The sequence below is a fragment of the Terrapene carolina genome, unplaced genomic scaffold (genome assembly GCF_002925995.2).
Source record: "Terrapene carolina triunguis isolate 2854851 unplaced genomic scaffold, T_m_triunguis-2.0 Scaffold96, whole genome shotgun sequence".
NCBI classification, from domain to species: domain Eukaryota; kingdom Metazoa; phylum Chordata; order Testudines; family Emydidae; genus Terrapene; species Terrapene triunguis.
The window spans coordinates 4,937,856-4,959,641 of record NW_020664447.1 but is presented as its reverse complement, the minus strand read 5'-3'; the positions used below and the strand labels follow the sequence as shown (position 1 = coordinate 4,959,641).

General features: G+C 39.2%; 1 protein-coding gene across 1 annotated transcript in view; it reads left to right on the top strand.

The window, feature by feature from the left end:
* Positions 1–21,786, top strand: part of SBF2 (SET binding factor 2) — a 580,351-nt gene that overhangs the window by 498,333 nt on the left and 60,232 nt on the right. The window contains exons 25-29 of the mRNA XM_024196200.2: positions 434–579; positions 6,619–6,817; positions 8,932–9,128; positions 18,050–18,187; positions 19,421–19,516. Of these exons, the coding sequence (XP_024051968.1) occupies positions 434–579; positions 6,619–6,817; positions 8,932–9,128; positions 18,050–18,187; positions 19,421–19,516 (776 nt within the window). The remainder of the gene's footprint in view (positions 1–433; positions 580–6,618; positions 6,818–8,931; positions 9,129–18,049; positions 18,188–19,420; positions 19,517–21,786) is intronic.

Below are 21,786 nucleotides of genomic sequence, written 5' to 3'. Positions count from 1 at the left end.
CAATGGACTAGAATCCCAACATAATTCTGGAATACAGAGATTTTTAGATTTCTTTTTTCATGTCTTCAGTCTGTTAACCAGGAAGATTTATTTGTTATATTTCCAACAAAATTAAAACCTGCAAACAGAAGATGGTTGTTTATTCTTTACTATTGGACACAGTTGGCATAGTGTTGCCACAGCACATTCTCCTAAATCGCAGGACTAGGAATTTAAAATTGTAGGAGCCCATTTTCTGAGGTCCTGACCTCACTTTTAGTTCTTGAAATTAAATGAAAAATTGTTAAGCATGCTTTGTGTGGGTGAGAAGATGCATCCTACAAGTGTATTTTGGTATACCGACACAGATACTGAATATTAGTGAGAGTTAAATATAACTTGTATTTTACCTACATTTTGAGATCAGGCTTTGTTATTTATTTCTGAATTCTAGCACCTTCTCAAAAACAATTGTGAAAGGAGCCAAACGTGCAGGGAAGATGACAATTGGTCGTCAATACTTATTAAAGAAGAAGACAGGCACAATAGTGGAAGAAAGAGGGAATCGTCCAGGCTGGAATGAAGATGATGATATCTCTGGTAAAATATATTCATATTATCAGATGAGCTTATGCATCCATTCAAATACACTGACCTGTCAAGAGATTCTCAAACAGTAATTAATTGGTAAAAGGGTCTATTTCAGACATTAGACTGAAAGGTTTCAAATGTTATCACTTGGTGAAGACTTTGAACTTTTATTACTTTCCCAGGTTTGTAGGAAATAAGGGGGAGCACAAGCTTTTAACTTAGTTTATTTGCAGCGGAAATTTTCAAATTTCAGATCCTTTTTTTTATCACCAAACTGTGCTCAGCACAACTTTGCTTACCACCCTGTATAGCACCCTGGAGTAGACAAGGATAACGTTGGCTAACAGCATTAAGGCAAACTCAGCAGCGTTCATGTACAGTATTGTTAAACAGTTTGTCATGAGCCATTAATCTAGAATGGTTGAGTCTCATTCTAGAAAGGCAAGTGTAAAGAAGAAGCAAATAGTATAGGTTCTATCAACAGATGTGAAAGTATAAAATGAGGGGATTTCTTCAATTAACAAAAAGTATTACATGTGAAAATATCACACTTCCAGACATCAATGGAAAGTATTGGTGCTGAAGGCAGAAAGTGTTCATTTTGTTTTGTTTTTTTCTAAATACCTCAGTTTCTAAAATATGCTGCTGTCATTACAGAGAGAGGGTGGGTGAGGTAATGTCTTTTGTTGGACCAACTTCTGTTGGTGAGGAGACAAGTTCAAAAACGTCTCTCTCTCACCAATGGAAATTGGACCCATAAAAGATATTATCTGACCCACCTTATATTTCTAATATCCTGGGACCAACATGGCTACAACAACACTGCATACAACTGCTGTCACTACATCCATTTTTTTCCTAATCTGGATCAATGCTACTATAAAACATATACCACTAGAGGGAACCAGATTCTCCTATACCTAAATAGGTATTGTTTTGTCACACCATTCTTCACTTTTTTTATTTACTATTTCAGATAATGAAGTGTATCAAAAATTAATTATTTCTTCAAAACATTACACAAGCCAAATGTTTCCTATTTATCACATCACTGGTGTTGGATATGGAGATATATATATATATATATAGGAAAGATTACAAGTAGGAAAAGGAGACTAATCTTTTTCCCCCTTTCTTTTGTTTTATTTTTAAAATACTTTTTTTCATTAATAAAATGATTGGACCGGTTGGTAAGTGTGGGTGGGACAAAATATGTGGATGTATATAAAGCTCATTCCTACTGAACTCTTAAGCTTGGCTCATTGTGTGCTCTCAAAAAGAATGAACAAAGCCTTCAAGGAAAAGGCTAAAAATACCTAATGCTCGTCCCTCATCTGAGGGAGAAGGGAAAGAAATCAGAGGGAAAATGTCCTCACATTAGTCAGAAATAACTCTCATTGTGTGAAAATCCAGATTCTTCTTCAGTCCTTGTCCATATAGATTCCAATTGTGGTGCGTGTCCACTCCCTACGCTCAAGATTGGATTCTTTGGCTAGCAGTGTCCACTGGAGTTGCGCTTGCACCCTGTATGTCCTGCTGCCCGGAATGCATAAAAGGCAGGAAGTGTTAGTAAGTTTAGTGTTAATGGGTTAATTGTTGTGTGTCCCCCCCCCCCCACACACACACACCTTTAAAAAAAATTGTAAAAAAATTCCTTAGTTTGTGAGGCTTCCTCAGTACTGGGTTCCAACCCTTACGGCTGAACTGTAGTCTCCTGGTTTTAAGAACTGCCCTTCTTGAGATGTGGTGATGCCACTTAATGATGGGCATTTTCAGGTTGTTCAAGAAAGCAAAAGGTGAGCAAGGCTTACACTCTTCGCTGCAGTTTAAGGCAAGTTGTTAGTCTCTGAAGGTCAGCACACCCTTCTCACCATGCTGTACTAGACTGGAGGCTGAGGCTGTATCTCAGACACAACAGTTAAGACCATGGCCACATCTATTGCTATGAGGAAGTCCTTGTGGTTGACGTTTTCTGGCATACCTAGAGAGGTACAAACAACCTTGGAATCAGATTGAAACCAAATTTCAAAATGTCAAAATTTCCCATGAACCAGAAATTCTGAGTTTCAACCAACTCACAAGCACCTTTAAGATCTTTGGGAAGTAACCACATCTGCACCAGACCTACTCCAAGCAGAGCTCCTATATTCAGCAGAGGTGCCAAAAAAGAGATGCCCTTTGTCTCCTCTTTGTCAGTCACTCATTGCAACAGCTTCAAGGCAGCTGATTTGATGCCTTGGTCAGGAGCCATTTATAACACCTAGAGGATCTTTTTTTACTCCTCTTCTCCTTTTGGAAACCATTTACTTTATTTTTTCAGCACCACAGACCATTGGGTCTTAGAGATCATCATGGTGGCATATTCATACAATTTCAGACCCTTCCTACCCCCCATCTCCCTTCCCCATCCCTTTTCATGGATCCCTCCCATGAGAGACTGTTACAGCTACAGGTGGATCACTTCTAAGTCTTGAAGCCGTGGAAGAAGTGCCTGTAGAATACAGAGGGAATGGGGTTTACTCCCATTATTTTCTAATTCCAAAGAAAAAGGGAGGCTGGTGCCCAATTCTGGATTTGGAGCAAGGTATTTAGCTGTCCCAAGTTCAGAATGGTAACACTAACCTCTATAATCCCCTGCTTAGATCCCCAGGAGTGGTTTGCAGCTCTCAGCTTCCAAGTTCACTACTTTCACATAACAATCCATCGAGCTCATTAGAATTACCTGAGATTCCAAGTGGGAAATTCCTATTATCAATATAGAGTTCTTCCATTTGGACTACCAGCAGCAACAACAGCATTCACAAAATGCTTCGCACTGGTGGTGGCTCACCTGAGAAAGCAAGGAATCCAGGTGTACCATACCTCAACGGTTGGTTTATACCTGAGAAATCACACAGCACGTGACCAGCTCCAATCATCAAATACTTCAGCTTTTCACTGCCCACCACAAAGTCAACATATAAAAGTCAGTATTAGTACCAACCCAGAGGATACAATTCATAGTCTACAGCAGCAAAGGTTTGTCCGCCTCAGGACAGATTCAACACCATCATGGATCTCAACAACAATTTACAGGCTCATCCTCAAACTTCAGGACAAGCATACCTCAGACTTCTAGATGACATGGCCTCCTGCACTTACATAATACAGTATGCCAGACTTCACTTAAGTCACATGGTTGAAGTCTTTGTATCTTCCCAAAAGATATTATAGTCATAAAGGTGCAGGTCCCCCAGAAGTCCTATTGTTATTAAACTGGTAGAAGGACTATCCTTTTCCCCACCATTGCCATCTAAGACACTAGTGACAAATGATTCCACACTCGAGTTGGGACTTCACCTGGACCATCTCCAGGCCCTAGACCTTTGGACTCTTGAGCACAGGTCCCAAGGAAGCCTACAGTTGTTATGATCATGCTAGTACTGGCTTGGCCAAGACAGTTCTGGTTATCAGACCTGATTAATCTATCCAGTACCCTTCCCTCTTCCAGACATAATCTCCCAGAACGACTGGTAGATCCTCCATCCAGACCCTGATTCATTACACTTGACAGCCTAGATGAAGACTAGCAAACCATCATTGAGGGGAGTTGCTCTGCAGAGGTCCAAAGTATGTTAATCCACAGTAGAAAAGACCTAATAGACTTACATATTTGGCAAAGTGGAAAAGATTTGCTATTTGGATCCAGCAACATCAGTTAGCTCCCTTAGACACTGAGATACCTGCTATTTTGAGTTACCTTTTATTGCTGGAAAATGCAGGACTGTTTATAAGCTCTTTAAGAGTACACTGGGTAGCCAACCATCCCTCCCATTCTGGGTCACACAGCATTCTCCCAACTGACAGTAGCTAGATTCCTTAAGGGCCATATGTACCCTGTTTCCCCGAAAATAAGACAGTGTCTTATATTAATTTTTGCTCCCAAAGATGCGCTAGGTCTTATTTTCAGGGGAGGTCTTATTTTTCCTGGAGCTTCGGGGCCTTATATTCCGGGGTGGCCTTATTATCGGGGAGGTCTTATTTTCGGGGGGATGCCTTATATTACAGCGAGAGGCAAAACTGGAAGTAGGTCTTATTTTCGGGGGATGTCTTACTTTCGGGGAAACAGGGTACCTGTTTCACCCAGTTAAGGAGTCTTCCCCTGCTTGAGATCTCTAAGATAGTCCTAGTGGGATTGATTGCCCACCCTTTTGAGTCTCTAGCTATTTGCTTACTTTATCATTTATCCATGAAGATAGCCTTCCTTGTGGCAGTAACATCTGCCCAAAGGGAAGGAGAAATATAGGCCCATATTACTATGACTGGTGCACAATATACTATATTACACAATATACATATATTACATAAGGATAAGGTGGCCTTTAGGCCTCACTCTAAAATCTTGCTGAAAGTAGTCTCAGACTTCTAAGTAATACCTGATTGTCTAATACCAGTATAGCTTTGTCTTTTTTCTTATGCCCCACTCCAGCCAAGGGGAAGCCATACTGCATACCCTGGATGTGCTTCGGGCACTATCATTCACTGAGATTATTTGTAGTTTTCATAGGTAGGATGAAGGGCCTGGCAGTATCTGTCCCTAGAATATCTAACTGTTGCATCAGAGTATACTGAGCTAGCTAGTTTAGATCAGTGCCCACTCCACCAGGACCCAGGCAGATCCTGTGGCTTCTTTAAGAAGTGTACCAATCTCTGAGATCTGTAGGGCAACTATGTGGGATTGGGTTCATACATTTCCACAACATTACTCCCTTGTTAGAGGCATCAAGAACTGAAAACCACTTTAGCAGAGCATTTCTTCAAGTCATTATTCAAATAGATTCCAAGCACCCTTCTCTTATATGCCAGGTCACTGCCTGTGAATTAGTGTTCTGCAATCTGACCCAAACCTGATGGGGCCCAACTACAAGTGTTGGGTCTGGGTTGGTTTGGGTGTGAAAACAACCAACCCCACTCAGGCTCAGGTCAGATTGGCTCACCTCTTCTTGCCCCACGGGATCGGCACAGGTGGGTGCCCTGCTGGCTGCTGCCACCTCGCTGAGCTGTATGTGCTCAGCAGTGAGTGTACTGAGAAGTTGCAGCGCCTCTCAGTCTGCAGTGCATGCAGCTCCTGTGGCATTGGCCGCACTGGCAGGAAAAGAAGAGCAGACTTCTCCTGTTCTGTGCAACAACAGGGTACATTATTCCTCTGGGCAAGGCTTAAATTGTTTTGGTGATGTGGGTAGAGAAGGGTTGTGTTGGTCTCCCGACCTCGTGATGGACTGTGGAGCTTACTGCCAAAGGAAGTTGAGGCCAAGAACGTATAAAGAGTCAAAAATGGATTGGACATTAATATGGATAACAAGATATCTAGAATGATCATAATGATGAATTTTGTGGAAGAGATATTAAACTTCATGTCTCATGTTAACTGTTAGAGATCAGTTAATTATTTAATGTGAGGCGCAGATTATCCGGTATCTCCCTACTGTGGGGTTCTTATACTTTCCTCTGCAGCATCTGGTGCTGGCTGCTTTTGGAGACAGGATACTAAACTAGATACTGATCTAGTGAGGTAATTTCTATGTTTCTGTGGTGGGTGGCATGTGGAATGTTCATAATTCCCACTTCTTTGGACCTTGTAGGTTAGATCCACAGGAGTAACTGAAGATCCCAAATCAACTTTCCCAGTGCAGAAGATTATGCTGAACTACTAGCTTTGGAATTATATGGGCTCATCTTTGCCTTAGGTTTAAATAGAACTGTTTAGGTCATTGATAATATTTGCATGCCACTGGGATGCTGGTGACAGTTTTAGGGTGTTGCTGCTTCACATATGCTCCCTTCCATCAGTTCCAGGATATTGTAGCCTTTATCTTAAATTACTTTAATAAAATTTGTAGCCTGTTGGCTATAATTTGTATAAATTGGTATCAGTTGTCATTTGTCCCTGCCATCAGCAATTGCTGGATTTGGTAAATGTAATGTTTTGCTCAGAATGAAGCATCGCAGTCTACTTTATATAACTAGTGCATTTCTAAATACTAAGCTAGAAAAGTATTTTAACTTCAGTTTCAGATGACAGTGAATTGCACACAAGTGGTACTTTGAAAGCCTCAGAAAAGTCAACAATGGAGCAGTTAGTAGAGAGAGCCTGTTTTAGAGACTATCAGCGTTTGGGACTGGGGACCATCAGTAGTAGCTCTTCTCGCTCCAAAACAGAATACTTCCGAATAACTGCATTGAACAGGATGTATTCACTTTGTAGAAGGTGAGTTAATCAGTTCACTCTTATGTTTAGAAATGTGTATCTGCCATATTACACATCATCCACAACATCCATTACATATAACACATCTATTTAGAGAGCAAAGTATTCTGAGAAAATGGTACTTGTCATAAACCCAAAACCAATAACACTGAACTTACAGCAAACATAGCAGTGCTAATTTTCTCTCTCTTTTTGTTGTATTATATTTGTTAGCAGCTCTGTATATTCAGCTACTAAGAATTGTATTTTAGTTGGATCTATAATGTCCTTTTTGTACATTATGAAATCCTAATTCGAAAGCTCCTAAAGGTCTATTCTCCTGTCAATGCATGGGAGCTACATACAATCAATTCATTTTAAAGTTACTGGATGTTACACACCTAAAACTTCTGTTTGAGACTAGGAAAACAAGCCCCAGAAGTGCATTTTATTAATACAGTTCAAACCAGAAACTGCAAATAAGAACTCATGAACCAGTTGTTGGAGCACTTCCTTTAAAATGTTTGTCATATACTATATGTGAACTCCTGAACGTCAGTCAGAAGTTAATGCATAAGCCCTTTTTATTGTGAAAGTTAACTGAGATTTATTATCAGTGCCTACAAAAATGCTGTTTAACACAACAGCAAATCTGCAGAAGTTTCATCACTGAAGCACTCACATCCTACAAAGACACTGCAGGCTAAAAGTTGTTTTCATTATGGAAAAATGAAATTGCCATCGCTTTCATGGAAAGAGCACAAAAGAATATTAAATCCAGGCTGTTTGTCTCTTATCCAAAGCACCAATGTGACAGCAATACTTTTATTCAATCACTAGCGAATATTAGTTAAATTGAACCAAAGAAATCACTGCATTATATTAACTATGCTTTTAAGTTGCTTGTAATCACTATATTTTTAAAATAATTTTCATACCTTATCCTTACCCAAAAAATACCTGTTTGAATTTTTGTCACTGTTTTGAGAAAAGTAGTCAATATCCAATTCGTTTACAAATTTCGGGATATGAGTGGTTATTTAATGTCATGTGATTTTGGTTCAGGTACTGTATTTTAGGAAATAGACCATAAAATGGATTAGGCATTCATTCCCTAATGATTAAGTTCAGTAAATGTCAAATAAGTTCACTTACATTGTGTCACAAACAACCTTATGTTGTGCATTATAGAAGAAGAGGGGTTCTTTAGTAAAATGTAAAATCTCCCGAGTGCTCTCTTTAATTAGTTTTCTCTCAAAATAAAACTGACACTTTAATTGAATCCTCTTTGTAGGAGGTAGAAGAAATCTTTCAAACGCCTTGAATCCTTCTTCCACTTACATAACCAGAGACAACACTCTTGCTTGATTTTCCGTTTTCAGAACTATTATATCGTGGAAGTTCCCAAACTGTCTTTGTTTTGTTTTTTTAAACATTATATAACCAGCAATTTGTAATGTGCTTTTCCAAAATTGTTTCTTACTAAAATATTTAAATGCATTTTGACATGAGCTAGTTATGGTCAATGCCAAAGTACTGTGTTTTAATTCAAAGCATCTAAACATTCTTGCCTTTAAAATGTCAGCGCCTGTACACAATCACTGGTGTCAAATATAAAAATAATGTTTGTTTCCTTTGAAGAGCCCCAGTGATCTGTTTTCTATGTCTTTCTCATAAACCTGACTCTGTTCAAATGACAGATTGAGGAGAGAATTTCAGGAATAAATGGGGAGCAAGGAGATTTATCAACAAATAAGACTGTAAATGAAAGAAAAAAAGGAAGTAGTTTACATTTTCTCCAATGAAATTTGCTTTTTAAAAATTCTAATACTCTTCATCCTATCAAAATAATCAAAAATACACTGTATTACAAAAATTAGCTATTCTTTAAAAGCCCTGGCTGGGATGATTTAGTTGGTGTTGGTCCTGCTTTGAGCAGGGGATTGGACTAGATGACCTCCTGAGGTCTCTTCCAACCCTAATATTCTATGATTCTATGATAAATAAAAGTGCATATATCAGTGAAAACTGCAGATTAAGAAATATACATATCCTGTTTTAAAAAGGAAAAGGAAGAATCTTTTAGGAAATAATTCTGATTATCTTTTTAATTTTCTCTCTATTGATTAATATAGCTATCCTGGACTTTTGGTAGTACCTCAGTCTGTGCAAGACAGCAGTTTGCAGAGGGTAGCTCGTTGTTATCGTCACAATCGTCTGCCAGTTGTCTGCTGGAAAAACTCAAAAATCAGTACTCTGCTGCTAAGAGCTGGGGGCTTCCATGGAAAGGGAGTTGTCGGCCTCTTCAAATCTCAAAACACACATACTGCAGGTGAGCTTATGTTTCTGGACTTTCTGTATGTGTTGTTTCAGTGAAAGAGGTTCTTTTTAGAGATGTATGGTGTTCTCATGAATAAATTATTTAATTTACAGCAACCCCACCTGCTTTCTTTAAACAATATTCTTCTAATTTGGTTTTGTTGTTGCACCTTATTTTCTTGCATCACACACGAGTTCATGTTGTCATTATTTATGGGATATAGCAATAGTTAGAGCAAATTCTACCCATTTGACTCTCTGATGGCGTTGAGCATAATTTTAGTTTTACTTTGAGAGAGCTTTTTATAAAACCAAGGCCTGAGAGATTTCCAGAGTTCTGCTTGGGTTCTTTGGGTGAGATAAAGGTTCATCTTTCCCATGATCACCACTGGAACAGTGCAAGATCTGTCATAATGGAGTATCTTTGAAGAGAATATTGGAGGAAAGTGAATTGCATGTTTAGAGGGAAATGAATTGTGAAGGACACATTACTCTCGACTTTCACCTCCCACATGAGCTGCATGGTGTGTCTTTAATTCTTATTCTTTCTCATAGTTACTGTCTTGGTTTTATGTTTTTGAGAGGGCCTGAGTGAGCTGTATATGGTGTTTTGTTCTGAGGATAAGATAATGACACTGAATAAAGTTAATACCTCAAAGATGCTAGCCAATAAGGAAAGTCTAAGCACTGGGAGAGGGATAGCTCAGTGGTTTGAGCATTGGCCTGCTAAACCCAGGGTTGAGAGTTCAGTCCTTGAGGGGGCCACTTAAGGATCTGGGGCAAAATCAGTACGTGGTCCTGCTAGTGAAGGCAGGGGCCTGGACTTGATGACCTTTCAGGCTCCTTTCCAGTTCTATGAGATAGGTATATCTCCATATATATATATATATATATTTTGGGGCGGGGGGGAAATACTTGTGACTGTGTGAAGAAAACAGGACTGGTGCATCTCTTAGGCATATAGTGTTAGAAGTAGAATTCAAGACAAAAGTGAACTTGGTTATCTAAAGAAGGAAGAATTTGGTTTGCGATTAACTATCCAAACCCTAGCCTGACCCAGAGAAATTAGAGCAGAATGAAGGGTCCTTTTACCTCTTTGAAATAAATGGTATCATGGGAGTTGGGAATTAACTAGCCAGTGGAATTTATTTCTAAGAAAAAATATCAGAATGTTGCTCAGAAAGCATGAGAGGAAAGTAGCAAAACAGATATCCAATCAGTATAGAAATTTCTGGATCAATAAGTTCCTTCACTTCTGCAATTAAAGACTAAAAATCTGTTTTAAAGTACTTGACATTACTGAATAGTTTGCCCTGTGGAATTTTTCACTGTTAATAACATAATGTACTATGGTAAGCAAGTTACATAAAAGCAATGAGTGACTCAAGGTTCTCATGCTGAGGATAGATTGCATGATTTAAGTATTTTCTGCATAATCCGTTGAATAAAGTACTGGTTCATAAGGTATCTCTGTGAAATAACCATGGGAAATTGTAACTTATTAATTATATTTATAAATATTTTCAACTATTTATAAAGAACAGTTCACATCTGGCATAATATTTAACTATAAGAGCTTTGCATATTTCACAGGCACTTGCAAAAAAGTGCTAAAACTTCAGAAATATTTTAATTAGAAATTCAATAATGACAGCAATATTTGGATTGGCTGTTACGTTAGTGGTTAGTGGACTCCGCACTGGGTTATAAATTTACAGTGCTCACCAGGCCACACACTCTCTGTGTGTACCCTGCTGCCGCTCACTAGAGGTTCCCTAGTAGTACACTTTGACCTACTGCTCAAGAGCAGTTTTTCTTTTTTAATATCATTGGCTGTTCTGGCCACTGTGCACCTTAAGTGCTCTCTAGCTAAGGGCATAAAGGACAGAGCGTCCCAGCCACCTGTCACTTCCTTCTTCTCACTCATTGCTGCAAGAGAGAACCCTTGGAGTGTCCACACCCCTTGCTCTAGTATTAGTGTTAATTTGTTGTGGTTAGGATAGTTATTATTTCTTCTATAGGTTTCTTTTGCCTGTTGGCTATAATAAAATAAAGCAACTTAATGGTTTATTCATAGGTTTTCTTTACTCCACTGTACAAGGGGTTTACCCCATTGTATATTACTTTAAAATGGCTGACATCAAGTCACAGGAGTTTAAAATTTGCCCTCCTGTAAAGCAGTTAACAATCGGCATTCTAGATGTCTCATTTACCTAGGAGAGGGACATGTCGTGAAGTGTTGCTCCAAATGCTCATCATTCTCCAAGTGTACTGAGAAGATGAATGAGGCAAGACTCAAACTCTTCCTCCTGGAAAAATTGATGCAAGACTCATCAGATCCATGCACATCCACAGAGAAGCTTCTTCAATCAAGGCAGTTGCAGTTGTCTCTAGTTTCCCAGTGAGCCAAACCCCTACTCTTAGGCCCTGGGTCATTTCTCACAAGGCCCTGGGTCATTTCTCACAAGACCCATTTGTCTGCCACATCAGCATTGACTTCTGAAAGGGGACCATCATTGATGCTGCTCCCAGGACCAGGACAGTACTGATCTTCTTCCCCAAGTAGGACACAGAAATCATCCTCTACATTTTCTTCCACTAAGAGCCTGAAAGCAGAGTCTCATTCTAGTATCTCCATACCAAAGTTAAAGCTGGCGCTGACCGTTCCCTTCCAGAGTAAGGACTGCACTGCCTTCAGTACTGATCATACAGCACAGACCTCAGTACCAGCTACAGCACAGAGAGCTTTGTTCACAGCACCATTGGCCTCTTTTTGGTAGCCTGACACCACAACACCGGATGCCCAGGTGCTCGGCATATGAGCACCAGTACAATTCTCAGCATCAAGTGACCTCACTTTAGGGATCTGGGGCACACACACACACAAAAAAAAACTGTCAGGGACAGTACTTGGTCCTGCTAGTGAAGGCAGGGGGCTGGACTCAATGACCTTTCAAGGTCCCTTCCAGTTCTATGAGATAGGTATATCTCCATATATTTTTATTTATTTATTTTTTATTAGTCAGTCCTTGAGATAATAAGCAAAAAGTATCCCATCTGGTTTCAAGCTGTTCCAACCCCCTTCTTGACCCTCTTCGGGGACCCTTCTCACAAGAGACTTTGAAGCAAGAGATAAATTCCCTCATACAACCAGGAGCAGTGGAGGGAATGCCCCTAGAGTTCAATGGCAAGGACTTTTACTGCTTACTACTATAGAAGAAGGAAGTTGGAAACCGATCTTTGACATCTCAATGCCTTTATCCATTGTTTCAAATTCTGTATTGCTACCTTTCTATAATCCCCAATTTGGATCCTATGGGCTGGTTCATGACTCTCAATTTACAGGATGCCTATTTTCACATTTTGATACATCCAGCTCACAGGAGGAATGAACATCATACTATCAGTATGGAGTCCTGTGCTTTGGCCTTTCACCAAAGTTCTGGCAATGGTGCCAAGCCCATATGAGAAAACAAGGACTCCAGGTATAATGCTATCTAGAAAACCATTTAGACAAGGAAATCCCCACAACAAGCGACTAACTCATTTAAATTATTCTAAATCTCTTTGCATCATGGGACGCCAAGTCAAAAAAAAAAATCCACACAGATCCCAAATCAGAGCATAGAACTTATCAGAGCCATGTTAGAATCTAGGTCAGCAAGAGCATACCTCCTTCAGAGATTTCAGACAGTTCCAGGAATACCCAAAAACACCATTGAGGACCCACCACAAACTCATAGGGCACATGGCAGCATGCATTTACACCACATTCATTCAGCTCCACCAATTACAGATTATGGGGAGATGGTCTCCTCAGGAGATGGTCCTATATATAAACATTCTAGAAGTCAGGGCTATTCAACTGGCTTTTCTACCTCTTATTTAAGGCTTAACTATCCACGTGTTCATAGACAACACCACAGCAATACAACATATCAACAAGCGGGGGGGGGGAGGGGAGCCAGATCCTCTTCACTGCCAGGAAGTCATGCATTTCTGGGATTGGTGTATCTGTAATCATACCACACCTGGCCTCCAGACTACTTTGTCGGATCAATTCAGCAGAGACTTATTTGAAAGAAACATGATCCCTCAAGAGCTCAGTCCTTCTTGTCATTTTTTGCGTATGGGGGTTTCTAAAATTGGAACTGTTTGCAGCAAGTGCCATATGTTCTGCTCCAAAAGAGGCATCCACATGGATGCCTATCTCACCCTGTGGGCTCCAAATTTAATGTATGCCTTTCAACCAACACCTGTGATACCCAAAGTTTGGAGGAAGGTCAGGCAAGATGATTGTATGATCATGATAGTCCCAGAATGGACCAGGCAAGTATTCAGATCTAATGAATATAGCAATACAGAAACCAGCCTGGTTTCTCAGAACGATGACCCCAAATCATTACACCTTGCAGCCTGGATGCTGGCTTTATGACATCTACAGAGCAATGCTGCTCTGCTGCAGCCCAAAACATCTTTCTTCAATGCAGAAAACCTTCAACCAGGTTGAACCTTCAATCATACGAGGCCAAATGGAAGAAGCTTTCTATCTAAGCAGTTCAGCATCAGTTCTCAGTGTTGACCGTTCTAGTTTCAGCAATATTGGACTATTTACTTTCTCTGAAGAAATCAGGACTCTCTCTCGGCTCAGTAAGAGTGCAACTGGCAGTGATCTCTGGAAATCAACCTCCTATGCAGGGCTACACCACGTTTTCACACCCCATAGGGATGAAGTTCATGCTTGAATAATAAGAGTATAACCATAGGAATTTGCCACCGACCACCTGACCAGGCTGGTGACAGTGATTGTGAAACGCTCAGGGAGATTAGAGGCTAAAAAATCAGAAAACCCAACAATAAAGGGAGATTTCAGCTATCCCCATGTTGACTGGGTACATGTCACCTCAGGAAGGGATGCAGAGATAAAATTTCTGGGCACATTAAATGACTGCTTCTTGGAGCAGCTGTCCTGGAACCCACAAGGGGAGAGGCAGTTCTTGATTTAGTTCTAAATAGAGCACAGGATCTGGTTGAAGAGGTGAAGATAGTTCTACAGCTTGGTAATAGCAACCATGATGTAATTAAACATCCCGGGGGTTGGGGGGGAATACCAAAGAAACCCAACACAGTAGCATTTAACTTCAAAGAGGGGAACGACACAAAAGTGAGGAAACTACGGTAGTTAAATGGAAATTAAAAGGAACAGTCACAACTTGTTCATCTGCACATCTACCAATGTGATATATGCCATCATGTGCCAGCAATGGCCCTCTGCCATGTACATTGGCCAAACCTGACAGTCTCTACGCAAAAGAATAAATGGACACAAATCTAACATCAGGAATCATAACATTCAAAAACCAGTAGGAGAACACTTCAATCTCTCTGGTCACTCAGTAACAGACCTCAAAGTGGCAATTCTTCAACAAAAAAACTTCAAAAACAGACTCCAATGTGAAGCTGCAGAACTGGAATTAATTTGCAGACTAGGCCTGAATAAAGACTGGGAGTGATTGGGTCATTACAAAACCTAAACTTAATTTCCCCAATACTAATTTCTCCCTACTGTTACTCACACCTTCTTGTCTGTAATGGGCCACGCTCCTTCAAAAGTTATTTTTCCTCCCTTGGTATCCGTCTGTTAATTGATTTATCTCGTTAGACTGACCTAACACTTGGTAAAGCAACCCCCATCCTTTCATTTATTTATACCTGCTCCTGTATTTTTTACTTCATACATCTGATGAAGTGGGTTCTAGCCCACGAAATCTTATGCCCAAATAAATTTGTTAGTCTCTAAGATGCCACAAGGACTCCTTATTTTATTTTATTTTATTTTATTTTATTTTATTTATTTATTTATTTATTTATTTGCTGATACAGACTAACACGGCTACCACTGAAACCAGTCACAAGAGTGAAGTGCCTATAAGCTGCATGGAGACTATTTAAAAGCACCATAACAGAGGCTCAAACTAAATGTATACCCCAACTAAAAACAAATAGCAAGAGGATGAAAAAATATCATCATGGCTAAACAGCAGAGCAAAAGAGGCGCTTATAGTCAAAAAGGCATCCTAAAAATTAGAAGTCAAATCCTACTGAGGAAAATAGAAAGGAGCATAAACTCTAGCAAGTCAAATGTAAAATATAATTAGGAAGGTTAAAAAAGAATTTGAAGAACAGCTAGCAAAAGACACAAAAACTAACAGCAGTTTTTTTTTTTTTAAGTACACCAGAAGCAGAAAGCCTGCCAAACAATCAGTGGGGCTTCTGGACAATAAAGTTACTAAAGGAGCACTCAAAGAAAACAAGGTTGTTGAGATTCCCACAGCTGAACCATTCTTTTTAGGTGAGAGTTCTGAGGAACTATCCCAGATTGAGGTGTCAATAGAGGAGGTTTTGGAACAAACAAATAAATTAAACAGTAATGAGTCACCAGATGGTATTCACCCAAGAGTTCTGAAAAAACTAAATTATGAAACAGTAGAACTACTAAATGTTGCATTTAACCTATTGCTTAAATCAGCCTCTGTACCAAATGATTGGAGGATAGCTAATGTAATACTGATTTTTTAAAAAGACTCCAGAGGCAATCCTGGCAATTACAAGTGGGTAAACCTAATTTCAGCTAAATTGGTTGAAACTATAGTAAAGAACAGAATTATCAGACATATAGATGAACATGTTATATTGGGGAAGAGTCAATACGGCTTTTGTAAAGGGAAATCATGCCTCACCAATCTATTAGAATTCTTTGAGGGAGTCAACAAGCATGTGGACACGGGTGATCCAGTTGAAATAGTGTACTTGGACTTTCAGAAAGGGTTTGTCTACACTTAAAACACTGAGTGGCCCAGCCTGCACCACTGTAGCACTTCAGTGAAGACACTACCTTTGCCAGTGGAAGGGGTTTTCCCATTGGCATATGTAATTCACCTCGCTGAGACACAGTAGCTAGATCGATGGAGAATTCTCCCATCGTCCTAGCATCATCTACACTGGGGATTAAGTCAGTTTAACTGCATCACTCAGGGGTGTGGATTTTTCGCACTCCTGAGCGACATAGTTATACAGACCTAATTTCCTAGGGTAAACTAGACCTCAGAGATGGTTGAGGCCACTGCAGGGGTGCAGCTCATGAGGTCAGTCAGAACGCATGCATGGGGTGCATTCACACCAAGAGTGGAATCTGTGTGGATAACACATCTCAAAAAACCACAATTGCTTTAAAGTAAGTAATCAATCTTTTGGAATTTTTTTAAAATTTAATATGTTAAAGAAATTATTCTGTACATTCAGTAGTCACTAAAAAAGGTCATCAGAAAAAAAGTTGAAATTTGCCAACAGGTACTACAAAGTTACTGTGCTATTTCCCATTCTGAGTGTAGGGGAAAACTGATGTTAATCTGCTATCACCGGTGACCACTGGCAGATGGAGATTTTTAAAATAATAACTGATGTACACTGTGCTGCTTTTTTAAGCTACTGATTTTTTTCTGCAGTGCAATTCAGGCATATCAAATGGGTTTATAGAAAATAGATCTTTGTAAAACTGATTTGATATCCTTTTGACGAGATTACCTGTTTGTTTGATAAAAGTAATAGTGTTGATGCAACACATCTAAACTTCTATAAGATATTTGACTTGGTACTGCACAATATTTTGTGTAAAAAATCTGGGACAATACAAAATTAACATGGCATGCATTAAATTTGTTTAAAAACTGGTTAAGTGACAGGTTTCAAAGTGTAATTGTAAATGGGGAATCAGCACTGAGCGGGTGTGTTTCCAGAGGATCCCCTTGGGGTCAGTTCTTGGTTCTATGCTACATAACATTTTTATCAGTGACCTGGAAGAAAATATACAATCATTAGTGATAAAATTTGTGGATGAGACAAAGATTGGGAGAGTGGTAAATAATAAAGAGGGCAGATCACTGATACAGAACTATCTGGATTGCTTGGTAATCTGAGCACAAGCAAACAATATGCATTTTAATACAAACAAATGTAAAGTTATACATCTAGGAACAAAGAAGGTAGGTCATTTTTACAGGATAGGGAACTCTGTCCTAGGAAGCAGTGATGCCGAAAAAGGTAAATCAACTGAATATGAGCGCCCAGTGCAATGCTGTGACCAAAAAGGCTAATACGAACTTTGAATGTATAAACACAGGAATCTTGAGTAGTAGGGAGATTAATGTATTATCTCTGTATTTGGCACTTGTGCCACCGCTAGTGGAATACTGTGTCCAGTTCTGATGTCCACAGTTCAAGAAAGATGTAGATAAATTGGAAAGTGTTCAGAGAAAAGCCACAAGAATGAGTAAAGGAATAGAAAACATGCCTTATAGTTATAGACTCAAGAAGCTCAATCTGTTCAGTTTAACAAAGAGAAGGTGAAGCGGGTGACTTGATCACAGTCTGTAAGTACCTAGCTGGGGAACAGAAATTTGATAATAGAGGACTCTTTAGTCTTGCAGACAAAGGCATAACAAGATCCAGTGTCTGGAAGTTGAAGCTAAATAAATTCAGACTGGAAATAAGGCACGAATGTTTAACAATTAGGGTAATTAACCATTGCAAAAATTTACCAACGGTTGTGGTGGATTCTCTATCGCTGGCAGTTTTTAAATCTAGATAGGGTGTTTTTCTAAAAGATAGGCTTTAGTAAACAAGAATACATTTACGGAAGTTCCGTGTTATACAGGAAGTTAGACTTGATGATCACAGTGATCCCTTCTGGCTTGATGATCTATGAATCTAAGAAATGTTGATGTGCATTAAAGGCAGAATGCAAAGTGTTCTCTCTGCTCTCATTCTCAGTCACTTTTTTTACATCTGATTGTTATCTATGTTGTTTTGGTTTTACACATATATGTAAATATAGCAATAATTTAATCTATTTTGTACTTTTCTGTGTTTATATAGTTCCTCCTAATTTAGAATCTTCAAGCAGCATAGAACAGGAGAAATATCTGCAAGCCTTACTGAATGCAATTTCCATCCACTGTAAAATGAATGGCAGTAATACTCTTACTGTAAGGCCAACAATTGCTTTGTCTCCAGGTAAAAATACGCTGCACTATTCTTTTCTGTAACTAAGATGAAAAGTAAAACCACTGTGATTGTCTGTATCTTAGACTCCCCAGTCTGATTTCTGTTACTCCTTCAGTGTGACTTCTTAATTATAGCTTCTGGGTAGCTAATTTACTCCAATTTTTTGCAAATGAGTTTTCCATAGTGTCAAGAATGTTGAAAACTAAATTATTCTCCAGAACAATTTCAGACAGGCCAAATTTGTAGCTAAATTTGGACCATCATAATTTTTATTATTTGACACACTATTTCAGTGTTTTTCAACCAGGAGTTGCAGCAGAGGGAAATCAGGAGAGTTGCAAGGCATTCAAAATGTTATTACACTTCTAAAACAAAGCAAATAAAATTTCCAAAATAATTTCAGGGTGGCCAATACCTTCGAAGTTTGTGAGGTCCAATGTAGTAATAGTAGTTGTATTATATAGGCTTATCACAGTTATCATTAATATATTTTTTGCTCTTTTTATATTAAATGTAAGGAAGTTGCAAAATATTTTTGCTTCAAATAAGGGGTCGCCAATCTGAAAAGATTGAGAAACACTGCTTTATTTTATATTATGTGAAAATTTGTAAAGGTTGTTGGAAGTTGATGCTACATGAACATATACGGTATTTATCTATAAAAGTAGTGGAAGCTGCATAAGCAATGGTTATTTCCATGTTTTATACAGTCAGAATGAATTTTCATTTCTTTTCCAGGTATAATTTCAGTTAAATGAATTAAAAATTCTTGCAGTACACTCTACTTTAGCTAGATCTGAGTGAAATCACTAAGAAATTTGTCAGTATTCTATTTCAGTTATCATGTGATGAAACCTGATAGGTTTCATGTAAAGTTAACTCAAATAATGTTTTAGAAACAGGAGCATGTGATTTGAAAAGTTTGTCTACTTGGCTTAATCAGTTGGTGGAACTGACTTAGTGTATCCAAATAATGTCTTTTTGCAAAATAACACCATCCCAAATTTGTGCCTGCTTTGCTTCATTTATCATTAAATACTTTGATTGCATTAGCCATACCTAACCCTCCATAATGTTGCAAATATACACATCTCTAAAAAACAAGTTTAAGGAACTTTGAAAGTACAAAATTGGCAGCAGTTAAATACATTCAGCATGAAAAGAACATTTTTGTCATTTGAGTAATGTTAGTCTGAATGACATTGTAGTTTTTAATCTTTTATTCTTTTTGACTGACTTTAGGCACTGAAAGGAGGGCTTCAAGAATGTCCACTGTGGTTAAGCAGGTAGTGCCAGGACATTTGGATGTAAATCTATCCAATAGCTTTGCTCGAGGAGGTTAGTAAGACTAGCTCAAAGACTAAGCATTGATGTAATCTGAAATAAAATGTATAATAAAATGTTAGTAGTAAAATAAAAACAATTAGTTCATACATGAATTAATTGCATTATAAAATAATAAAACACATATTAGAATTCTTTAATTCATCAGCCACACATGGAGTTAAAACATGTATCTTGTATTGCTTAATTAAGTAAATGGTCATTAATTGTTAACAGAATATTGTTAGCATCCAAGCAAGTTCAGACTTGCATTAGAGTTGTGAATGAGTAATTCTTTACAGATCAACACAATAGTTGGGTGAAAATTATTTGATGCCTCATGAATATACAAATAGATGCATCTGAATGTTTCTTCAGGGAAATTAAGGACAGAGCAGGACAGCCAGTAATGGATAGGGTTGTACAAATGGGCCACTTAGAGTTGAAGGAGAGCTTACTGAGTCTGAAGTTACTTCCAGCTACCATTTTTACTTTGTGGGATGTATGTATGAAAGAGAGATGTATGTATGCAGAGAGCTTTGTTTAAATAAAATACTAATACAAATAAAAAGCCTTACTAATTTGGTGCTTTCAGAGTCTGCATGTCTGGAAGTTGGCCTTGGGCTGCTGCTAAGAGGCAGAGACAGACTTTTTTCATTTGTCAGGAGTGAAATCAGACCTTTTGACTTTTCTACTTTGAGCCATTGGTTGTGATTTTATTTTGAACAGTCGTTGCATAAATCAGTGCACTGAAATTCATTTTATGTTTTTAGGCTAGAGTAAGGATGCAAGGATATTTGCTAATGGGCCCAATTCCATCCCAAATATCTGGTATTGGGAAAATATTTGTGTTGCAGTTACCACCTGTGGCCACTAAAGACTGCTGCTAGGCAACCAGAGACTGCTTTTCTTGTATTATTCTTCCTTGTGTCTTCTACCAGTTTCCATAGCCACCTGTGAAACAGCCACTCAATAGCTCCTTCAACTCATCCTTGCAGGAGTGAGGAGAGAGGAAGCACCAGATTGTGGTAGAGGAAAGAACTTCAAAGGTGTAGTATAGGGAAATAACGATGTTATGTGGGGAAAGAAAATAATTCAGTAGAGAGAGATACTCAAAAGTGGTAGAGGAAGAGATTAGAAGAAGAAGAAGTCTCACAGTGCTGTGGTAAATGGAAAAGGGAAACCTACATGGGGAAAAGAAACATGGAGCTGTATACGGGGAAGTGAAGTGAGGGACACAGCAAAGAAAAGCAGAGGGAGAAAAAGAAACCTCACAGGAATGGGACGAAAATTAGGGAGAGGACGCTTTGTGCAGCTCCATACATGACAATTTATAGTAAAATATGTATGAAGCTAATTTGCATATTTGCTAATGATTTTCATATAACCATAAACTTCTGCTTCTGGTGAATACACCCTGCCCCAAGCAGTGGTAGGACATGGAGCTGCACAGAACCTGGCAGCTGAGATTGGGGTAGATAGGAGAGTATCTAGAGGTACCGCAATGGATGGGTGTGGGATGGTGTCTGTTTGAGGATGCTGGGTAAATGGGTGTGCACTAGGGTGTCTAAGTAGATAAGGTTCTGGAGGGTGGGATGCTGGGTTAGCTGCGGGCACTTGTTTGATGGTTGCATGAGGCTCCTAAGGGGTGGAAACTGAGCTGTCTGGGATGGCTGAGGGGGAGTTTGCTGGTTGTCTGCAGTTACTGGGATGCATGGGAAGGGGGGGGGGGGGGGGGGGGTGAGAAAGTTGCTGATATAACCAGGAGGGTAGGATGGTTGCTGGTTGATGAATGTGGAAGTGGGGATGTATGCCTGGGGTTACTCTTTAGAAGATATGTGAGCCAGTGGGGCCAGTATTGGGCCACACCTTGTGCTGTTCCCTCTGCTGGGTTCCGACAGAGGGAACAGCCAGAGAGGAGACAGGGGGGCCATCTGACTGTCTGCCCAACAAGCACAACAGCTGCCCTATGTGGTCTGAAAGTGTAACTGCAGGCCAGTGTCTGCAGTCTGCTCACAACTCAGCAAGATACATGGGAATCCAGTTGAAATGCAGGAATGTGTGACAAGTTTGTCAAATGATGGCTGTCCCAGTTAAGGCAGGAAGCTCTGGAGAGAGAAAGGGAATATCTCCTAATAAGGAACTAAAAACCAGTCATACCAGATAGCAGGCTACTGTGCTCCCACAAGATAACACAAACATCCAAATTATCCCATTAGTGATTTTATATGTAATTTTGTTATTGCTAGATTTATATGCTCTTTCATGGTTTGTTATGATTGCAC